The sequence below is a fragment of the Bos taurus genome, chromosome 27 (assembly GCF_002263795.3).
Source record: "Bos taurus isolate L1 Dominette 01449 registration number 42190680 breed Hereford chromosome 27, ARS-UCD2.0, whole genome shotgun sequence".
NCBI classification, from domain to species: Eukaryota; Metazoa; Chordata; class Mammalia; order Artiodactyla; family Bovidae; genus Bos; species Bos taurus.
Genome location: NC_037354.1, coordinates 14,361,430 through 14,383,736, shown reverse-complemented (window position 1 = coordinate 14,383,736; position 22,307 = coordinate 14,361,430). Strand labels below are relative to the sequence as shown.

General features: G+C 41.5%; 2 protein-coding genes across 5 annotated transcripts in view; one reads left to right on the top strand and one right to left on the bottom strand.

The window, feature by feature from the left end:
* The window catches only part of TRAPPC11 (trafficking protein particle complex subunit 11), a 39,300-nt gene extending 30,869 nt beyond the window's left edge, over nt 1-8,431 (bottom strand). The window contains exons 1-4 of one of the 3 annotated variants that reach the window (XM_024986301.2): nt 8,058-8,431; nt 2,987-3,211; nt 1,968-2,137; nt 653-723 (exon numbers count right to left, since the gene is read on the bottom strand). In XM_024986301.2, coding sequence (XP_024842069.1) covers nt 653-723; nt 1,968-2,137; nt 2,987-3,190 — 445 coding nt within the window. In that variant the 5' untranslated portion in view covers nt 3,191-3,211; nt 8,058-8,431. 3 annotated transcript variants of the gene reach the window in all.
* Nucleotides 8,432-8,657: 226 nt separating this feature from the next.
* On the top strand, nt 8,658-18,404 carry RWDD4 (RWD domain containing 4). 2 transcript variants are annotated; one of them, NM_001076824.1, is made up of 8 exons: nt 8,672-8,902; nt 10,270-10,350; nt 12,371-12,480; nt 12,565-12,712; nt 13,853-13,970; nt 14,840-14,889; nt 15,028-15,030; nt 16,578-18,404. In NM_001076824.1, exons 1-8 carry the CDS (start codon nt 8,879-8,881, stop codon nt 16,608-16,610), a joined length of 567 nt encoding a protein of 188 aa, NP_001070292.1. In that variant the 5' UTR covers nt 8,672-8,878; the 3' UTR covers nt 16,611-18,404. The 2 variants fall into 2 exon arrangements, with proteins under 2 accessions (XP_005226021.1, NP_001070292.1); XM_005225964.5 differs by lacking the exon at nt 15,028-15,030 and having other exon boundaries at nt 8,658-8,902; nt 16,578-18,400.
* Nucleotides 18,405-22,307: the final 3,903 nt, after the last annotated feature.

The following is a 22,307-nucleotide window of genomic DNA, read 5'->3' as shown; positions in this document are numbered from 1 at the left end:
CTGTACCATACATCTCTGTCATAGAAAAACACTGTGGAATTTTCTACAGATCCAAGACAGGCCAAGGAATAACAACAGATATACCACATAACAGTTTCAAAAACCGTAACTAAAAATAAAAGCAATAAAACCATTCATGAAAATGGTTTGGAAAACTATTTAAGACGCTTCAAGTTTCAACACAGAAACAAAAATACATTTTGGCTTCTAAAGTTTGAGATGGTAGAAGAAATAAGCACTTGAAATAAGACATTTTCTTATAGAAAATTAGAACCACCCACCCCCCCCAGCACTTTTCTTTGCCCTACTGGAAATTTAAAAAAAAAAAAAAAATTATGTAAGGAATATAATTTCAACGAGATCTCAAAAGCGAAAACAACCTATAGTTGTTCACTATAGGGTCAATTAATGTGTGCCTCCCTAGGTAAGGTGAATGGAACTAGGGAGCAGGACTTGAGAAGATCGGCACTTTTTAATGTTTTTAATTTTTTTATAATAAGCATTTACTCCTGTGTTATTGGCACTTTTTTAAGGTTAACACACCATCTTTCGCATAACTGAATGCAAAAGATTTTAATATTAAAGATGATGCCTTCTGGTAATAACTGGAAGGATAAACCAATCAATTAGTTGTTAAGCAACCTTCTGCTACCTGGGGGTAAGGGGGTTTTCTTCTGAATCAGAACCACTGCAACTTTGGTGTTTCTCCCTTGTAAACTCTGCCTGCAGCGGAAAAAGAGCAATAAGAGGAATTAATAATTAAACTGTTTTTACTTAAAAAGTGTATTCAAGATTTTACATAAGATACAAGATTGACAATTTAGTCCAAGAAAGACAAATTTAAACTAAAAAAAAAAAATCAAGATTAGGGGAATTTTTTCCCCCGACATATAATGAAACATACATGCCACAATGATTTAAATCTTAAAAGTATAATCTCACATTGAGCTCCTACCGCTAAGTCGCTTCAGTAGTGTCCGACTCTGTGTGACCCCACAGACGGCAGCCCACCAGGCTTCCCCGTCCCTGGGATTCTCCAGGCAAGAACACTGGAGTGGGTTGCCATTTCCTTCTCCAATGCATAAAAGGGAAAAGTGAAAGTGAAGTCGCTCAGTTGTGTCCGACTCTTAGTGACCTCATGGACTGCAGCCTACCAGGCTCCTCCGTCCATGGGATTTTCCAGGCAAGAGTACTGGAGTGGGTTGCCATTGCCTTCTCCCATATTGAGCTCCTATTTCTTACAAAAAAAATCTTCTTAGAAGGCAAAAGTTTAACATATACTTTAATATAAAAGTTACACAACAACTTATCTCTTTATAGTGATATGTTAGAGAAGTCATCCAAAAGAATTGTTTAGAAACAAACAGTGATAAAGCAAAAAGTGCTTTATGAGGCTAAATAATAAACCACTACAGTTCAAAAAAATATACAAATGCAAGAAAAAACATTTGGATATTCAGGCCAATTTGTCTTTGAAATTTCTTCCCATTGCTTAGCATACTATAAGTTAAGGTCAGTTAATGCTACCTGTCGGAGAAGGCAATGGCACCCCACTCCAGTACTCTTGCCTGGAAAATCTCATGGAAGGAGGAGCCTGGAAGGCTGCAGTCCACGGGGTCGCTAGAGTCGGACACGACTGAGCGACTTCACTTTCACTTTTCTCTTTCACGCATTGGAGAAGGAAATGGCAACCCACTCCAGTGTTCTTGCCTGGAGAATCCCAGGGACGGGGAGCCTGGTGGGCTGCCGTCTATGGGGTCACACAGAGTCGGACACGACTGAAGCGACTTAGCAGCAGCAGCAGCAGCAGCAATGCTACCTGTTAGCAAATCAACAGGTTTCCCCAGAGGCCAGTGATACCAGAACGACCACTGCAGTCTTAACAGCACTCAGCTGCCTTCAGTAAGTGTCGGTAAGCTCCAGAGGTAGGTCTGACCTCACAGTCAACCTGACAAAGGGGACCATACCTGACTATTTCCACTCTGGTGGCACATTCGGACTGCTTCTCCTTCCACTGGGGCTCATCCCAGTCCAGTTCATAAAACACGACCACCAGGGCTGGCACCAGATTCAGATGTTTGTTCATCCAGCCCGTCTTTAAGATCCCTTTGGGGATGTACCATTCATACGAAGTTCTCTGCAAACATTGGCCAAAGTTGAAAAGAGGTACTTGACAACGAGAACAGCAGAGACCACTTGTTATGGAGTGCAGGCACTTTCTGTGTATTTCTCTCATTCCATACATACATGCCACACTTTTTAAAGATAACACTTTTTACAGAGACCAAATAAGAGACTGCAATTTTTGGAGGTAGACACTCAACCCTAGAGCCAGTACCGTAACCATTTAAAGAAGGACCAAAGCCAAAGCATTTCTAATGACTTCAAATCTTTCAAATAACTATGTCAAGCTTTCAAATTCAACAGGCTGAATTAAACAGCCCTTTCCCCAAAAAATTCTACTTATATTCTTCACTATCCCAGATTCTGCTCTTATAAAAGCTGCTCAGGTGTTCTCTAAACCCCAAAATGGCTTCATTTGTTTCTAAGTCATGTGGCCAGGATGGCATTATTCCTCCTTGTGGGTCAAAGAAAAAAAGGAAGGATAATTCCTAAGTACAGGGGCAGAAAGGCAGTCACTGCGGGTCAGCAGGAGTGCCATGTCGTGCGAGGGGATGGCCTGAACCACCCAGAAACTCTCGAATCACCCCCAGAGCACCTGCACCAACCCAGACTACTCCAGCTCATGCTGGTCCAACCTTTACTCCACATGAGGAAAGAGAGGACAGGATACAAAACAACTTGGGAGCTTGCAGCGTATTACACACATGAAAACATCTAGAGTTTTCTTCATGCACCTCTGTAACCATGCCCTTGATAAACTCAGGGGGTTCCCTGCACAGATACAGGAACAAAAAAGATATACACACTCAAAGAAGGGGAGACAGAGGGAGAAGGAGGGTCCCCTTGCAAGTAATGTCATTACCTTGGGTCTACATTTAGGATACTCGTGGTCACCTGGGAGCACCTTGAAAGAAATCGGTACCCGGTCAGCCCTCCGGTTGGCACAGAAGGCATCCCAGACAGCGCGATGGACAGCATTATAGACCACATCCAGGCCTGTGAGAGTGACGAAAGCCATAGGCCGACAGCATAATTCCACAGGGAAGTCCCACTGGGTGGGGCTCATGTTTAAGACGTCACAAAAACTCTGAAATGTAAGCATTAATACATCAATAATCAACTTAGTAAAAGCCCACATCCTCATCTAACATATGAACCTCTACCATTCAGCAAATATTACAAAAAGGCAAAAGACTTTGAGTGTTTACAAACTGTCGAGCAAATCCGAAAGAAGAGAGCAAATGGGAAAACTTTAATTCTTGAATTGGGCCTACTACAATTTAATAACTACACATGGACATCACCAGATGGTCAATACCAAAATCAGACTGACTATATTCTTTGCCGCCGAAGATGGAGAAGCTCAATACAGTCAGCAAAAACAAGACCGGGAGCTGACTGTGACTCAGATCATGAAATCCTTATTGCCAAATTCAGACTTAAATCGATGAAAGTAGGGAAAACCACTAGACCATTCAGGTATGACCTAAATCAAATCCCTTACAATTATATAGTGGAAGTGAGAAACAGATTCAAGGGATTAGATCTGATAGACAGAGTGCCTGATGAACTATGGACAGAGGTATGTACGGACACTGTACAGGAGGCAGGGATCAAGACCATTCCCCAGAAAAAGAAATCTAAAAATGAATAGTTGTCTGAAGAGGCCTTACAAATAGCTGAGAAAACAAGAGAAGCTAGAGGCAAAGGAGAAAAGGAAAGATAAACCCATCTGAATGCAGAGTTCCAAAGAACAGCAAGGAGAGATAAGAAAGCCTTCCTCAGTGATCAATGCAAAGAAACAAAGGAAAACAATAGAATGGGAGACTAGAGACTCCAAGAAAATTAAGAGATACTAAGGGAACATTTCAAGCCAAGATGGGCACAATAAAGGACAGGAATGGTATGGACCTAACAGAAGCAGAAGATATTAAGAAGAGGTGGCAAGAATACACAGAACTGTACAAAAAGATCTTCATGACCCAGATAATCACAGTGTGATCACTCACCTAGAACCAGACATCCTGGAATGTAAAGCCAAGGGGGCCTTAGAAAGCATCACTACAGACAAAGCTAGTAAAGGTGATGGAATTCCAAATTTAGGTTGAGGTATTTCAAATCCTAAAAGATGATGCTGTGAAAGTGCTGCACTCAATATACCAGCAAATCTGGAAAACTCAGCAGTGACCACAGGACTATAAAGGTCAGTTTTCGTTCCAATCCCAAAGAAAGGCAATGCCAAAGAATAATCAAACTACCACACAATTGCACTCATCTCACACGCTAGCAAAGTAATGCTCAAAATTCTCCAAGCCAGGATTCAACAGCATGTGAACTGTGAACTTCCAGATGTTCAAGCTGGATTTAGAAAAGGCAGAGGAACCAGAGATCAAATTGCCAACATCCGTTGGATCATGGGAAAAGATAGAGTTCCAGAAAAACATCTACTTCTGCTTTACTGATTACGCCAAAGCCTTGACTGTGTAGATCACAACAAACTATGCAAAATTCTTCGAGAGATGGGAATACCAGACCACCTGACCTGCCTCTTGAGAAATCTGTATGCATGTCAAGAAGCAACAGTTAGAACCGCATATGGAACAACAGACTGGTTCCAAATAGGAAAAGGAGTATGTCAAGACTGTATATTGTCACCCTGCTTATTTAACTTCTATGCAGAGTACATCATGAGAAACTCTGGGCTGGATGAAGCACAAACTGGAATCAATATTGCCGGGAGAAATGTAAATAACCTCAGATATGCAAATGATACGACCTTTATGGCAGAAAGTGAAGAGGAACTGAAGAGCCTCCTGATGAAAGTGAAAGAGGAGAGTGGAAAATGTTGGCTTAAAACTCAACATTCAGAAAATGAAGATCATGGCATCCGGTCCCATCACTTCAAGGCAAACAGATGGGGAAACAATGACACTCTATTTTCTTGGGCTCCAAAATCACTGAAGATGGTGACTGCAGCCATGAAATTAAAAGACGCTTGCTCCTTGAAAGAAAAGTTATGACCAACCTAGACAGCATATTAAATGCAGACATTACTTTGCCAACAAAGGTCCGTCTAGTCAGAGCTATGATTTTTCCAGTAGTCATGTATGGATGTGAGAGCTGGACTATAAAGAAAGCTGAGTGCCCAAGAATTGATGCTTTTGAACTGTGGTGTTGGAGAAGACTCTTGAGAGTCCCTTGGACTGCAAGGAGATCCAACCAATCCATCCTAAAGGAAATCAGTCCTGAATACTCATTGGAAGGATTGATGCTGAAGCTGCAACTCCAATGTCTGGCCACCTGATGCAAAGAAGTGACTCACTGGAAAAGACCCTGATGCTGGGAAAGATTAAAGGCGGGAGGAGAAGGGGATGACAGAGGATGAGATTGGATGGCATCACCGAATGGATGGACATGAGTTTGAGCACACTCCGAGAGATGGTGAAGGACAGGGAATCCTGGTGTTCTGCAGTCCATGGGGCTGCAAAGAGTGGGAAACTACTGAGCGACTGAACAACAACATGTACAACGATTGTAGTCAACTTTAAGCAAATCACTATTTCTTGTAACATCTCAAAACCACACAGAACTTCAGGATGAACAGACCAAAATCGCAGGAGGGTGATCAAACTACCTACTTCAGTTATTAAAATAATAATAGTAATGACTGACTGACTTATACAATAAAGTACAATTATCTCTAATTTCTTTGTAACTGCTAACGTCTAATTTCTGATTTCCTAAGCTATCATTAAAATTGTATGCTAATTATCTAAGTAGCTATGTTTTCTCATTTCTCCACAATTAGTGCAAATACATCACTTAAAGGAAAATCTACAAGGGAAAAATTAATAATGAATGGAACCCTCCAGGAGAACATATTTCTATTGTGTCCTTTAGCTGAGAAGCGGTCTGTATCAATCCAAGATGCACTAAGTTTACAAAAGCAATCATATAAAGATGTGTTTATTGCAATCAAAATTATCACTGTATTATAAGAATAATTTCTTGATTCCATACACATGTACCATAAGACTGGTTTCAGAGGTTATCTTCACCAGCATGTCATACAGGACTCACACACAATTTCTGTGAGAAGCACATAGGCCACTGAAACAGTATTTTTACCTGAAAAACTGGTTTAGGAAAGGCTATTAGGCTTCTCACCTTAGGTACTAAAGGAACACCGGGTACCAGATAAATGGTTTGGAAAGCCTACCAGAAACAACAGATGTGTACAATAGACAGATGTTTCAGAACTGCTTCAACAGATATTCTGAGGACAGGAGTAAGCTATGAGGGCAAAGGGCTGCATGTTCAGAAAAATAGCCATTCTAGTTTCAGTGAATTTGGGGTGAAAATAAAAAAGAGATGGTCAAAGCACAATCTGAGTGCCACTGCTTGATCCCAAAGAATCTAGATTAGAGCCCTAAATGCCCACTTCCTTTAGTAACCCCAAAGACTCAAAAGAATTAGCTGTGGTCCTTGAATAAGGAGAAATAAGGTGGAAATAAGGAGAAACAGAAATGACTATTAATCACTTAAAATCAAAATCCTGTCCAAGAGTTTATGTTATGTCCATAAACATATAAACTAATATATAATATAAACATAAACTAATATATAATCATTTCAAATTTTGTAGTCACATTAAAAAAGGATGAAATTAATTTTATTAATATGCTGTTTAACCAATGTCCAAAATATTATCAATTCAACATAACTATAAAGTTACTAGTGAAACCTTTTACCTTTTTTAATACTAAGTCTTTCAAAGTCTGGTGTGTATTGTACACTCAGAGCACATCTCAATCAGGCTAGTCTATTTCAAATGCCATTTATGGTGACTGGCTATTATACTAAACTATGCAGCTCTAAATGATGGTAACTGTGTACCAAAAATTACCGTATGAAAATATATCAGAAAGTCTTGCCACATACTACCTTAGGAAGTTTTTGCATTTGAAATGGCTATGCCTAATCAGTGGCCAAAAAAAATGGGAAGAATATTAGCAAAGGCCAACTGCAGAGGTTCTATGGATCTCGATGACAGCCTATAGGAGAAATTCTCAGATCTCCTGGAAGAAACCAATGAGGCAACTAACCAAACTATGACCTGAAAGGAGATGTAGAAGTAGGAAGTACACACTCTGGATGGGAGAGCAAGTTGTGCAAGGGAAGTAGTCTGGAAGCTGGCGTGATCATATAATTATAAGGAAGACTCTCAGAAAGAATGCTGCTGCTGCTGCTGCTAAGTCGCTTCAGTCGTGTCGGACTCTGTGCGACCCCATAGACTGCAGCCCACCAGGCTCCGCTGTCCCTGGGATTCTCCAGGCAAGAACACTGGAGTGGGTTGCCATTTCCTTCTCCACAGAAAGAATGCCTGAGTACTAAATCTCTTCAGTCGTGTCAGACTCTTTGCGACCCCATGGACTGTAGCCCACTAGGTTCCTCTGTCTATGGGATTCTCCAGACAAGAATACTGGAGTGGGTTGCCATTTCCTCCTCGAGGGGATCTTCCCAACTCAGAGACCGAACCCACCACCCTTATGTCTTCTGCACTGACGGATGGGTTCTTTACCAGTAGCGCCACCAGGGGAGCTCCCTTAGAAAGAATGACAGACTGCAAAAAAAGTGGCAGGTAATAACAATAATAATGCAGTCCCTATTTTTTAGTTAACGGAGGTTCAGGATGCGCAGGACACAAGGCCGGTAAGGATGGGACTCAACGATGTCCAACTACAAAAACGATCAAAAGAGGAAGGACAGCTTGAGGCCGGGACGGTGAAACAAAAGCTGATGTTGAGGGTGTGAAGCAAAAAGCCCGACTTAGGAAAGACATGGCCCCCCCCCCCACCCCCCCCCGCGGTCCAGAATCTTGCTCCCCGGAGCTCAAGTGAAGAAACGCTGCAGCCCTAAAGGCAGACGCTTACCTTCCTCCTCTCCTCCCCGACCCACCCCCTTTAAAGCTGGGGCGTCTTTTCTTTAGCAGCTAAAACAGGAATGCACTCGCTGATGCCGTAGGATATCACAGGCTCCCCCCCCCTTAGCCCCCCCCCCCAAAAAAAAACAGCATCTTTAGGCGCTAGCAATCTTCCTCGGCGGTTTCTCTCGGCCCCGGAGGTCTTCCGACTCGGACTCACTCAGGTCGCAAGTCCCAGGCCAGCTGCGGCTGTGGCCGCTCACCGTTAGCCGGCGGAGGACGAGAGTAAGGAGGCAGAGATGTCACAGAACGCCGCCGGGGAGGCTGGGTCCGTCTTCCCTTCAGCCGCCGCCCCTGCGCCGGGGCCAGCAAGTGAAACTTCCCAGGGCCCACCTGCGCAGGCACAGGAAGCACTTTCCGGACCTGCCTGACAGCGCTCTGCACCAATCGCAGCACCAGAACTGGACGCCGCTCCCGGAAACGTAAGGAAGGGGCTCCGAGTCCTAGAGGAGAAGGAGCTGGGGGGGCGGGGAAAGGAGTAGCCAATAGGAGCAGCAAGAAGGAGGAGAGGGCGGGGCTTTTGTGGTCACCGCCCCGCCGCCTCTCATCCAAGCCTCCCGGCGTCCCGGCTGTCGCGGCCTCCCGTCCCCAGCCAGCGGCCCGACGGGTTTGCTCAGCCCGGGCATCGGGGGCGCGCGACTCTTCTTCTGCCGCGCGAAGTGTGTGTCTCAGCAGCCCAGGGAGCCGGAGAGGGAGCGGCCCGGCCTCGGGGCCACGGCCCTTGCTTCCTTTTCGTTGTCACGAAACGCTGTGCGCCCCGTGACTGGGGCGATGGGTGCCAACGAGGACCAGGAGGTGAGTCCGGGCACGACGCCCCTTCCCCGCGCAGGCGCGGTGCCCCTCTCCGCCCGCGCGTGCCCCTAGCCCCCAAGGCGGCAATCTGGTTGGAGCAGCCCCAAGTTTGTCGGCGTCCTGCGGGGAGAGGCCCCGGTACGCGTGCCGGGGTGGGGGCCCGCCTCTGCTTTTTCTCCACCACCACCCCCACCCGCCCCGCAGTTTTGGATTTTTGCGAAGCCGGGGATCCGCCCCCCACCTCCGGTCTCTTGACAATAAGGGCAAGTGTCCTTGGCCCGCAAGCCGGTGCACTTGGTTGGCCTTAAACCCCGGAGTTGTTTAGCGCCCGCGTTCCGAGTTAGGCTTCTTAGAATCCTATCTCGTTTGCATCTTAGAATCTGTTGTTGACCGGCAGAGAAAGTTAATTGAGTTAGTTAAATTTCTGGTGCAGGGAAGTAATGACCCTAGTGTCTTCTGGCCATATAGCTTGGTGGAAGGAATCATTTATTCACCTTATGGTTTTCCAGTAGATACGAGGTCTGTTTTGAGCATCCATGTACTAGGGTAGTTGTATGGTTTACACTCAAGTATTTTCTCATGAAATGCCACCTTGACATTGAATCATATGACGTGAGAGTTGGAAGGGATGCTCCAGGTCATCTCTAGAGGGAGCTTCTAAATGTGTAATGTGTACAGATGAGAAGAAGGGTCTACAAACATAAAGTGACAGTCCCAGGGCTGCACAGTGAGTTTGTGGTAAAATCGGGTCTAGAATCCCAGTCTCCTAGATAAATAATCCCAATCTCACTCTTCATTTAGAATATACTGCTTGAAAGTTAGCACTTTTATCAGTGTATGATAGAAGTAATGGAATCTCGGGGTTGAAAGTTACCTTTAAAGAAGACCCACAAGCCATGACGTCCAAATGCTTCTAAAATACTCTTGCCAGGTTAGTTTCTAAGCTAAGGCTTGAACAGTTCTTACTGTGAAGCGTGCAGCGTACAGTGTAATGTTCCTTCCAGTTTGGCCCAGGGACCACCACCTAGAACCATTTGGGCAATTGTTAGTAAAACAGATGCCTGCTCTCTGTCTCAGATATACTGAAGCAAAATTCCTGCGGTGAGAACCAGATCTCCATTTAACAATAAAACTCGATTCTTCTTTCATAGGACCGATTTTCAGATGTTTGGAGATCATTTTCCTGCCCAGTTTTTCAGACCTCCTCTTCTCACACTGACTGGTTCCTTTTAGCTTTTCTCCATTCATTCACTCTTATTAGTTCCTTCAGTCGTCTAGAATTGTGTGACCGTGGACATATTATAAGTTTATGTTCTATTTCTAATCCACTTGTACGATTAAACAAAACCCTTTTAATTCATTTCTTTCAGATGGAACTGGAGGCGTTACGCTCTATTTATGAAGGAGATGAAAGTTTCCGGGAATTAAGTCCAGTTTCATTTCAATACAGGGTAAGACCTAACATAAAGAGGAGCACTTGCTACTTTGTTGGGAAGTTGTTTTTTAAAATGCTGGCTTTTTGTTTTTGTTTTTTTTAATTTAGTGGCTTACATTTACTATGTCTTTGGATTTGCTGACACATTTAAATGAAAATGAAAACTCATCACCATGACATCAGTTATTTTCAAACTTTGAAAACTTAATTCAGAAGCTTTTTCAAACTAAGTTAAATGTGTTTAGTATAAGAGAAATATAAAGTATTAGAAATGGAAGAAACATTAGAAATTGTGGTTTTTACCTTCTAATCTTAAAGATAGCATCTCAGCCCTGACTTCCCAAGTTTCCACAGCGATATTGATAAATGTTAGGGTTAAAATCCAGGTCTCTAGGCCAAGCCTAGTTTTCGTCTTACTGCTTTACAGCTTAGTCAAGAAAAGTTGTTATTTTTGTAGTTCTGTATTATCAACACGTGTGAATATTTTTCACATATATGAAATGTCAATTTTTCTTTAAAACACAGGTTGCTTATAATTTTCAGCATGGAACAGCACCAGTATTTGACTTCATAAACAAATAATATAGACCATTTATCCAAACTGTTAAGTAGTGGCGGGTGGTAGGGGAAGGTTTTTTCGTAAAAGACTTAAGAAAGGTTTATGGTTACTGACATTGTCACCATTTAAAATAAATTGACCCTTATGCATGATTGTTACTGACCTCACAGGAAATAAATCCTTTATAGTTATTTCCTTCAGAAACTCCCCTCTCTGCTCACTGCTTCTCAGTTCCCTTTCAAGCTCCACAGTCCTCACATCACCCCACATATAGAACAACAGAGACTTAGTGGCCAAAGGTAACAGTGAAGTTAAGCACTGGGCCCTTCTCTTTGCATCCAGTCACCTCCCCAGACTTCCCCATTCATGGCCTCCCTACCCTAGTGAATGGGAGAGCCCCCCGTCCTCCCCCGATGTCTGCGCTAACACCAGCAGTTACTCACTGAGGATGTTGCAGGATATGTGAGTGTCCTATCGTGTAGACACTGATGGATTTGTATGCAGTGAAGTGTGCGTGGTGTTCATGGTTTTATTCCAGCTTTTCTGTAAACGTTTTCAAAATAAAAAGCTGGGGAAAGCAAAAGAAAAAAAAGAGATCTTTAAGCAACTCAGGTCAAATAGGCTGTTGAAAGATATAAACTTCCCAATTATAAGTCCTGGGGATATTATGTACAGCATGATGACTGCAGTTGATAATCCCTATTGTGTATTTGAAAGTTGCTAAGAGAGTAGATCATAAAAGTTCTCATCATAACCAAAAATAAACCCCTGTAACTGTGTGTGTTGGTGGATGTTAACTAAACTCATTGTGGTGATCATTTTGCAGTGTATTGAAATGTCAAACCATTATGTCGTGCACCTGAAATTAACATAATCTATTTCAATTACACCTCAAAAATAGAATAAATAAAAAGATAAAAACTTAGGAGTTGTTGCCCAGGCTAAGGCCCTCCTTCCTTCTCTCTCTGCCCTTTCTTTATTTCTCTGAATTTTACATTTCATTTTCTAGTTTCTTGAGATTGTGCTAACTAATGCCTATCCATTTACATGTTCCTAATGTCTATTATGATTTAGCAGTTGGAAAACTGAAGAGAAAGATGAGGTATTTCAAGTGTGTGGATTTTATCTATTCTCTTCCTGTTGTCCATGGTTGATATCTTCTCTTTGTCCTCAGAAAGCTTTGATGGTATAAAAACTGTACGTGTAAGATATATAGTTGCTGCTGGGAAAGACTGGAGGCAGGCCGTGGACATCAACCAAAGCTGTTAAAACAGGCTCAGAGTGGGTTAAAAGTCACACACGTTTACACTGCCCTCACCCTCAACAGGGTCTTACTTGGCTCATCCCCTTGAACTTTTAAAAATAACGACATTTCCGATCTGATCACAAGCTTTTGAGGTCATCATTTTAACAATCATCATTTAATATTCTGTTTTTGTAGAACTTTTTACAAGCCTAAGATTCCCCTTTTCTTCAGATAGGTGAAAATGGGGATCCCAAAGCCTTCCTCATAGAGATTTCCTGGACAGAAACCTATCCACAGACACCTCCCATCATATCCATGAATGCCTTTTTTAACAACACCATGTAAGTACTGTTACGTTGTCATTTCAGTCATGGTAACTCCCTTTTTTACTTTTCTCTTAGCGGTGTATTTCTTGTGCATTGCAGATCATCAGATGTAAAACAGAGCATATTAGCCAAGTTACAGGAAGCAGTGGAAGTCCACCTCGGGACGGCCATGACCTACACGTTGTTTGAATACGCCAAGGACAATAAGGAGCAGTTCATGGAGAACCATCATCCCGTTCATTCTGCTGTGAGCAGGGGATTCGACTTTGCCACGTTTTGTTTGTTTTGGTTTTATGCTACTAGTGATTCATTTTTACTACTTATTTATTTATTTTTTTAATTGGAAGGAGACTTTGTTTTTGGTGGGGTTTTTTTAGTTTATTTATTTGGCTGTGCTGGGTCTTCCTTGCTGCATAGGCTTTTCCCTAATTGCGGTGCATGGGCTTCTCATTGTGGCGGCTTCTATTCTTGTGGAGCAGGGGCTCCTCAGCGTTTGCACGTCAGCAGTTGCAGCTCCTGGGCTCTAGAGCAAGGCTCAGTAGTTATGGCACACGGATTTAGCTGCTGCTCAACTTGTGGGATCTTCCCGGATCAGGGATCAAACCGGTGTCTCCTGCATTGGCAGGTGGATTATTTACCACTGAGCCACCAGGACAGCTTGGGAGGAGATTTTGTATTACATTCAAAATGATAGTTACAGCTGGACCCTGAGAGGCAGCTAGAGGAGCAGAGAAGGGCGGTGACTCCTGCACTGGAAGCGAGACCTTGTGGCCCTGAGAATGCACTCTTTGCTGTGTGACTTTAGGCAGCTTTCTTAATCTTGCTGTGCTCAGTTTTGTCATCTGTAAAATGGGAGTTATAATAGTAGTTACTTCATAAGATTGTACTCAGAATCAAATGAGTGATATATGTACAACCTTTACAGCAATGCTTGGCACCTGGTAAGCATTTTCAGTTTTGTCTCTCTGACTCCATGAACTCAAATATTTAAAAATTTTCCTTCATTTCCTCTGGGAACCAGAAGGCTCTAAGTAGGCACACAGTGATTTTTCTCAAGACATATTTAAGCTTTCAAATAATAGCAAATGAACTGAGTTGTAAAATTACCTCTGCACTTCAGAGCTTTAGGATATTCCTGGTATCAGATCTTCTTTCTCAAGGATCTGGTGATAACAGTGTAACAATATTATGTCCTTCAGTGTGAACTTTTAGGGGAGTAAAACCAGTCATGTGCTGAGCTTCCTGACCAGATTAATGAACATAATAATTAAAGAGTCTTTTACTTCACAAACCTAAAAATTGTCAGCTCATTTCAGGATGTGGGCATATTTAGTTTAATTCAGTAAGTTTTAAGGCAAGAGTCTAAGAATTATTTCTTTTTTTCTAGACATCCATAAGCAATATCATCTCAGCTGAAACTCCTAATACAGCTCCATCAAGTAAGAAAAAAGATAAAAAGGAACAACTTTCAAAAGCCCAGAAACGTAAGCTGGCAGATAAAACAGGTTTGTGTTATTTTTTTTTCTTTTATGATACACTTGACTGCTTTTTGATGTGATATGGGTGCCTAATAAGTATTATTTAGATTTAGAATATTGGTTCTCTGCACTCTTTATTCTTAAACCATTTGGATCAGAGACAGTTTTAAGTCACAAATACATATTGAAAATATTTACTACTACTTTACTGAGTGACCGAACTGAACTACCACAAGAGAGAAGCATTTAAGAAGAAGGTAAAGTGGCCAAGTGTACATCAGTCTGAATACTGTAGAATATGAGAATAGTGAACAAATATGTGTCCTACCGGTACCGTCTCTGACATGTTTGGGATTTTCCTGTTTGTTTACCTTTATGACAGATAAGTATATTGTTGACATTTTTTTTTGAAATACAGCTTTCATTTGAAATGAAGTCTGGTCTACCATCAGATCATAATACAATAAATAACAGATTTTTTCTGTAATTGATCTATTTATATAACTCACAGAACAGCATAGTGACACAACTTATTTCATTAAGCGGGGACCTTATATAAAGCAGGGAAGTTGTGCAAGGGCATCAGACTAATAAATTAATTAGCTTCTCTTCCTGGCATTACCAGCTCACCTCCATCTTTTTTCCGTGATGTCAGGTTTTGTCTTGAATGGGAAGAGGATAAATAAGAAAGGCAGTAACATCTAAAACGCCTTGCAAGTACTCCCAGGGGAACAGTGCTTTCAGTGCAGAATGACGATAGGGTGTTTTTCCTCCTTAATAATAAATGATTTAAATTTTTAATCCATTTGTGGTATAGAATAGTATAGAAAAATCTTATTTAAGTTTAAGTATTACTGATTGTTCTTAGCAATAAAGTTACCGTTTTTCTCCCCTAGATCACAAAGGAGAACTTCCTCGGGGATGGAACTGGGTTGATGTGGTGAAGGTTTGTAACATTTTGTTCTCCTCTTCATAAGATTGTTACAGTTACTGCTGTCAAGTAATGAAATTCACATCTTCCATTTTCTCCCCCATCAATCTTTGCATTGGACCCTGATGTCTGTGTTTCCTTTTTCACATTCAGCATGTAAGTATTTTTGAAATATCCTTCACATTTTTCTCTTCCCTAGCCCCTCAGTTTTAGGTTTTGGTTTTTTAAATAGTGAAAAATCTGTAGAAGTGAGTTGTAACTACAATAAAGGGTGACTGTTTATGTAAAACATAACTCTAAGTTATAGATAATACGGAATTTGAAGGAACAAGTCACGAAAAGGAGTGTTTTGATTTCTCAGTGGAGGTGAAGTACTTTTTTTAGGACAAACCCCTGAATGGGGTTGCCCACCATCCTCAAGAAAGGTTTTTTGTTTCTGTTGTACAGAATTGTTTACTTTCCACTTGGGCTTTTCGGCCCACTTCTCTCAGCGTTTGTCTTGGATTCCTCGTCAACAGATCCTTAACACAGCGAGTTAATGCCCTATCTGGGACTTTGTGAAATGAGTTTTTATGCCAGTTAGTGTCACTGTGCTATGTGAAATAATTCCTGTGATCCAAAATTAGGATCAATGAGGACCCACAAATACGGGTGATTTAAAAGCAGTGTTTTCTTAAAGTTTATTTTGAAGCCAGCTGTTTGGGCCTTTTCTATAGAAACTATTTGAAGCAATTGATGTGGTTCTAAAACCAAGTACACAGTCATCTGAGAGTGAGGAGCCATGAACTGCACTTGGAATAAAGAAACTCAGTATGGACAGACCTCATCTTCCTGCAGTTCACTTTATTCTGCTTCATAGATACCGTTTTGTACAAATTGAAGGTTTGTGGCAATCTAGCATTGTCAGACGAGGGTTTGTATTTTTTAGCAATGAAGTATTTTTTGATAAAGGTATGTGCATTGTTCTTTTACACATAATGCAACAGTATAGTGTAAATATAACTTACATTCACTGGGAAGCCAGAAAATCTGTGTGACTTGATTTATTGTGATGTTCACTTTACCGCAGTGGTCTAAAACCCTACCCACGAGATTTGAGGTTGATCTTTATTTCTTATCGTCTTCTTGGGCAAAAGGCTGACCCTGCAATTTAAGAGTTGTACCATTTTCAAAATTTTAAGAATTGCCTGGTTAAGATGATAAATCTTAATACGGTTTTTTTTTACCACAATTTAAAAATTTTAGAATTTATTGTTTTTTTAAAAAAACACAAAAATATCATTCCTTTTATAAATGGCACCTTTTGTATACTCTTGGTTCCAATTTATTTCTTGGAAAGCTTTAAGGAATTTTTTTCCCTCTTTCTGTTGAGGTTATATTATCAAAGAATCATGTTTAAAGTAGTTGAGCCTGAATTTTAAAAGTGTTAGTATTTCCACGTGGTGAAATCTTTAGGTGGTACAAGTTACCTGAACGCTGTTGCCTGTTCTGTTAACTATAAATGTTGCTGCTGCTAAGTCACTTCAGTCGTGTCTGATTCTGTGCGACCCCATAGACAGCAGCCCACCAGGCTCCCCCATCCCTGGGATTCCCCAGAGAAGAACACTGGAGTGGGTTGACTTTTGATTTTAAGTGGAAAAAGTGAACTCAGATAAGACGATAGCTTAAACTTGTTGAATATTTGTTTTCATCTTTTTTTGTAGTTGAGCAAAACTGGCTCTAAAGACGATGAATAGCCCTTGGGATCTGAGACGAAGAAAGAGCATCCTTTAATAAGTAAATGGGGTTCAAAATCTTTCATTACTCTTTTCTGGTATCGAGGTGGCTTTTTATAAAACAATTGTTTTGTATGTTTCTTACGTAAAAAAAAATGTTTAAAGCTGAAAGTTCATGAAGGGAATCTGGTTGTATTAAATTATTTTCACAAACTTGCCTTAATAAAAGGTGAAAATGTTACTGTTTAGTATACTTTATGGAACCAATTATAAACGGACAAATACAAGGAGTTACAAATAATCGATGTCAATTTATGTGATCTTATTCCAGTGGATGTGATATTTTTTAAAGGGGTTTCCAGCCTTTGCAAATTCTTATCCCAGTGGAGAACAGTGAGTGAACAGTGTTTTCACAGTATGATCCGTATTAACAGGCTTCTCGTCTTTAAGTATTTGTTCCTTCTTTCTCTTAATTACTGAAGCGTAAATTGCTTCAGAGAAATTTAAATACTAGTATTTGAACTTTATACGTAATATTCTTTCTAGGTCCTTTTTATTTTTCAGGGGTGAACTGCTTTTTAAGAAATGTATATCTGTTAATACTTTTGATTTGGGTAATGATGTTTGATCCTGAGAGCTTTCAATGATACATGGAATCAGAGAAAGGAAAAAAATTAAAAGATCTGCCAAATACATTAGAAAATATTTGAATAGAAGTGCTGGTTCCTATTTAAACCATTTCTTTTTGCTGCATATACCTAGATGGGAGTAAAAGATGCCTTAATATTTAATTTTTATATTGTTAAAGACAGCGGTTTTAATAAATTCCTATTTATCCATTGTGTATTTTTAGTTGTTTGGTAACTGAGTTCTTCTAAGTGGTTTCACATAAAACCGCATTTTAAGCCTTGTTGCTTTTCCAGTACCCAAATGTATGTCTCAGCCCGGGCATCCATGTACAAATAGACTTGGAAATCTTTCAAATGCTGAACTGTAGTACTTGCTGGAATTTTTTTTTTTTTTTTAAGTCATTAACAGAGGAAGCTATTAGTGCAGTTTTACCAGGAAGTTACTGACATGTATGTGAGATAGCATATGCTCCCCAGCTTCAAAAATACTTAGACTACTGCCGTGGTTTCTGGAAAGGTTGGCTCTTGGTCCCTCAAGTTATACCTGTGCAGCTTGGGTCTAAGTTTCTAACGAATAGTAAACTTTTAAAGACGTTTCCTTAGCAAAAGAGCAGATTGTTGTAGCCGTGGTTTTTGCTAGGTTCACATAGGCGTCAGTGAAATCCCTTGAATTCTAACGTAAGCATAACTACAGGAAGAAACTCAGTCTCATTCTTAAATGCCGAATTACATTTGTGTTGCTTGGATTAGTCCGACAGAGACATCAAAATCCAGGACCACTGGAACACACTAACTTTTGTCTTCATGTTGTGGGCGTGGTTTTTGTTGTGCCAATTTGCTTGTTTTTCGAAGAAGCTGAAACTGCTACATCTGCTAGTAGGAAAAAATGCTTTGTTTTATGCAGAAGATTCTGAAATCATTCAGGTGTGTCGTGGCTCATAGATTACAAAGAATAATGCTAGTTAAATGCCAATGAACTATTTTTACTCTTTTTATATGGAGTGTACAAATTCCGGGGCTGACGGTGGCAGTGGCGCCTCTTCCTGCCTTATGTAAAGCACTTGAACATCCTCACCAAGGTCGCCGTCATCTGGTTAATACTCCCACTATATTTTCTCAAAGTCTGTTTACGTAAAACTGTATGGAATGATGTAATAAGCAATAAAACCTGAATTTTACCCAGTGACGTTTCTGTATGTTTTATTTCACGTACTTGAGAGAGAACTGTTGGTTTTATAACTGCTCTGACTTACAGCGCAAGATGTACCATCCAGCTAGAAATGGTGCAAAATGTTGGACCCCCCCCCCCCAAAAAAAAGATATTTTAAATGAGCTGATGAGAGGATAAGAAATGCCCAGCATCTAAAAAGTTTAAATGCAAGTTGGAAACCTTTAGTTCTCACAGCCTCGGGGGCCCAGAAGACAGGAGATGAAGTCCAGGATTAACTCAGGGTAGAGACACACGCATGCACAGCACACATGAGGCTGACCCCGGCCCTCGTGGGGCCCCTGGGGAAGAGTTCTTGTCTTGAACGTTGGTTCTGGATGGAGCGGTAAATGTAGGTATATATACATGTGCTCTTCTGCAACTCATAGCAAGTTATCTCACTCTTGGGTTTCAGCCTAAATTCCTCCTCGCTGTGGTGGTGGTGGTTTAGTCGTTAAGTCGTGTCTGACTCTTGCAACCCCATAGACCATAGCCGGCCAGGCTCCTCTGTCCATGGGATTCTCCAGGCAAGGATACTGGAGTGGGTTGCCGTTTTCTTCTCCAGGGGATCTTCCCAACCCAGGGGTTGGACCTGGGTCTCCTGCACTGCAAGCAGATTCTTTACTGACTGAGCTGCCATCTCAAAAAAAAAAACCCTCAACCAGGATGGTAAGGAGTGGGTAGAACCTCTGGGCAGCCGATAGAAAGGGCCACAAATCTACTGTGGAAGGTGGAAAGAAAGTGAAAGTGAAGTTGCTCAGTCGTGTCCGACTCTGTGACCCCATGGACTGTAGCCTACCAGGCTCCTCAGTCCATAGAATTTTCCAGGCAAGAGTACTGGAGTGGGTTGCCATTTCCTTCTCCAGGGGATCTTCCCAATCCAGGGATCGAACCCAGGTCTCCTGCACTGCAGGCAGACGCCTCAGAGAACTAGATCCCACGTGCCAGAGCTAAGACCCAGTGCAGCCAATTTTTTTAAAAAAAACATACTTTGACAAATTATAATCTGCTTATGAAAGTAGGAAAGTGAAAGTCCTCAGTCATGTCCAACTTTTTGCGACCACATAGACTATACAGTCTGTGAGATTCTCCAGACCAGAAAAATGACATGGGCAGCCATTCCCTTCTCCAGGAGATTTTCCCAACCCAGGGACTGAACTCAGGTCTCCCATATTGCAGGCAGATTCCTTACCGTCTGAGCCACCTATGGTGGTGATGAAACAGACAGGAAGCATCCCTGCCCAGCCCGTGTTCCTCTGTCTGTTACTATTGGCATCTGGGGAATTTGAAGTGACCTTGCACGTTTCTCTGTGTCCTTCTGGACGCTATAAAGGATCTATTTCTGTGGCTCCCGCAAAGATTGGGCCTGTTGGGACACTTCTTGATACTTGAAACCACAAACGGTTCTGTATGATCAGTTCTTTCTTCTTTCATAAAAGAGAATGCAAGTTATAAAGTAAGGAATAAACTGTCCCAGTGAGAGAGCAGAGGATACAGATGAGAAACGTCTTGCTTCATGATTAAGTGTTAGAAATTTACCTCGAAAGCTTTAATTGATGACACCGTTTAGAGCCCCGGAGATAAGGAGAAAGGTTTTCCTGTGTGGAATTACAAGGGCCCAGCCTTACCACCCCGTGTGTAGCCTAAAGAATCCTGTCCTCTAGCGCTTCATTCTGCTGCGACTGCAAAGTGATAGTGTGTGTGTTTTGACAGAGCACAGTCAGTGTCCTGAGTCACTACCTACCTCATTGGTGAAGGAACATACTTAAGACTCAGACCTTGTATCCGGGGAAAATCTGAGTCCCTTTGAGGTTTCAGTGGCAGCAAACTCTTGATTAATTCCTATATGCTTTTCCCTGTCTGTTTTGAACTCTTAAAATCACGGCCTTTTCAAATTCTACCCAATAGAATGATTTTTTTTTTTTTTTAAAGCACAAATGTGAATGAAATTAAGTGAATCCTTTTCCTCTTTCTGTCCTGTGTCTCTGAGGATCACTAAATCTAGGATTTGCAAGTTAGCCATTTCATTCGATATGTGCTGAATACACTAAATATTCCTTCCCTTCCAGGGGATGCTCAAAGATACAGTTTTAAATTGGTGGTTGTTATTTATTCAAAGTCTCCATGATAACGAAGAAATCATAGAGTTTGGTTACAAGAACATTCACCCATCTGCTAAAAGAGAAGCTTCACTCCCACAAATTGCTGACAAATGCCATCTGTTAAAATTTACCCTAGTTTCTATCTTTTCCTCCAAGTCTGTTTTTTACTCGGAGTAAGGTGGACAGCCTCAAGAGGGGTTCCCCCCAGCTCTATTGAGCTGTAACTGACATAACATTGTGATTTGATACACCTACACGCTTAACATATACTCAACACGTATACACTTACATACACGTATTTAACACTTCCATCTCTTCACATAATTATTTTTCCGTGTGGTGAGAACATTTTAAGATCTATTCTGTCACCAACGTTCAGGAATGAAATCAGCGTTGTTAAGTACAGTCACCATGCTAGACATGACTTATTCATCTTATAGTTGGAACTTTGTTCCCTTGGACCAGCATCTCCCCATTTTCCCAACCCTCCAGCCCCCAGCAGCCACCAACCTACCGTGTGCTTCTATGCATTCGAGTTTTTCAGATTCCACATACCCACCACACCATAGTTGTCTTACTCTATCTGACATTTCATTTAGCACAATGCCCTCAATTCTATCTGTGTTGTCACAAATGATGGGATTTCCTTTTTTTTGTGACTAATACTCCATCACATAGAGGGCTCTGAGCTGAGGAGTGAAACAGGATGACTTTTGTTTGAACTGTTTATTGTGGCTTGAGTGTTGGGAATGAACTGAAGCTGGAAGGCGGGCAGGGAGAGACCAGTGCGGAAGCTGTTGCAGAAATGTGGAAAAGTGAAAGTGGAAGCTAGTCGCACAATCGTGTCCGACTCTTTGCAATTCCATGGACTACAGCCTTTCCTGCTCCTCTGTCCATGGAATTCTACAGACAAGAGCCTTGGAGTGGCTGCCCATTTCCTTCCCCAGGGGATCTTCCTAAAGTGGAGATCGAACCCAGAACTCCTGCATTGCAGGCAGATTCTTTACCAACTGAGCCAGAAGGGAAACCTGCAGAAATGTGGATGGAGATATCAATGGCTTGAACTAGGGTGAGGGGGTGGAGGTGGGTGAGCAATGATCAGCTTCTGAATGTGCATTGAGAGAACTGCCACGGGCCTTGCTCACAGATCAGATGACAGATGTAGGAGAAATGAATAGACATGTATCAACAAGGACTCCAAAGCTTTTGACCTGAGCAACTGAAATAAATTTGGTTTTTTGAAATACCAATTCTCCCTAAATTATCCTATAAATGTAAGGTAATCCCAATTATCCCAATATTGCATAGGAACCTGGAATGCTAGGTCCATGAATCAAGGTAAATTGCAAGTGGTCAAACAAGAGATGGCAAGAGTGAACATCAACACTTTAGGAATCAGTGAATTAAAATGGACTGGAATGGACGAATTTAATTCAGATGACTATTATATCTACTACTGTGGGCAAGAATCCCTTAGAAGAAATGGAGTAGCCTCATTGTCAACAGAAGAATCCGAAATGCAGTACGTGGGTGCAATCTCAAAAACAACAGAATGATCTCTGTTCATTTCCAAGGCAAACCATTCAATACCACAGTAATCCAAGTATATACCCCAACCATTAATGCTGAAGAAGCTGAAGTTGAACGACTCTATGAAGACCTACAAGACCTTCTAGAACTATCACCAAAAAAGATGTCCTTTTCATCATAGGGGACTGGAATGCAAAAGTAGGAAGTCAAGAGATATCCAGAGTAACAGGCAGATTTGGCCTTGGAGTAC

Bases quoted from the DNA above. Each gene is read 5' to 3' on its own strand.
- RWDD4 (NM_001076824.1), top strand. From the start codon at position 8,879: ATGGGTGCCAACGAGGACCAGGAG. The intron at 12,713-13,852 runs GTGAGCAGGGGA...CTTTTTTTCTAG, and splicing joins ATCATCCCGTTCATTCTGCT to ACATCCATAAGCAATATCAT. The intron at 13,971-14,839 runs GTTTGTGTTATT...TTTCTCCCCTAG, and splicing joins TAAGCTGGCAGATAAAACAG to ATCACAAAGGAGAACTTCCT.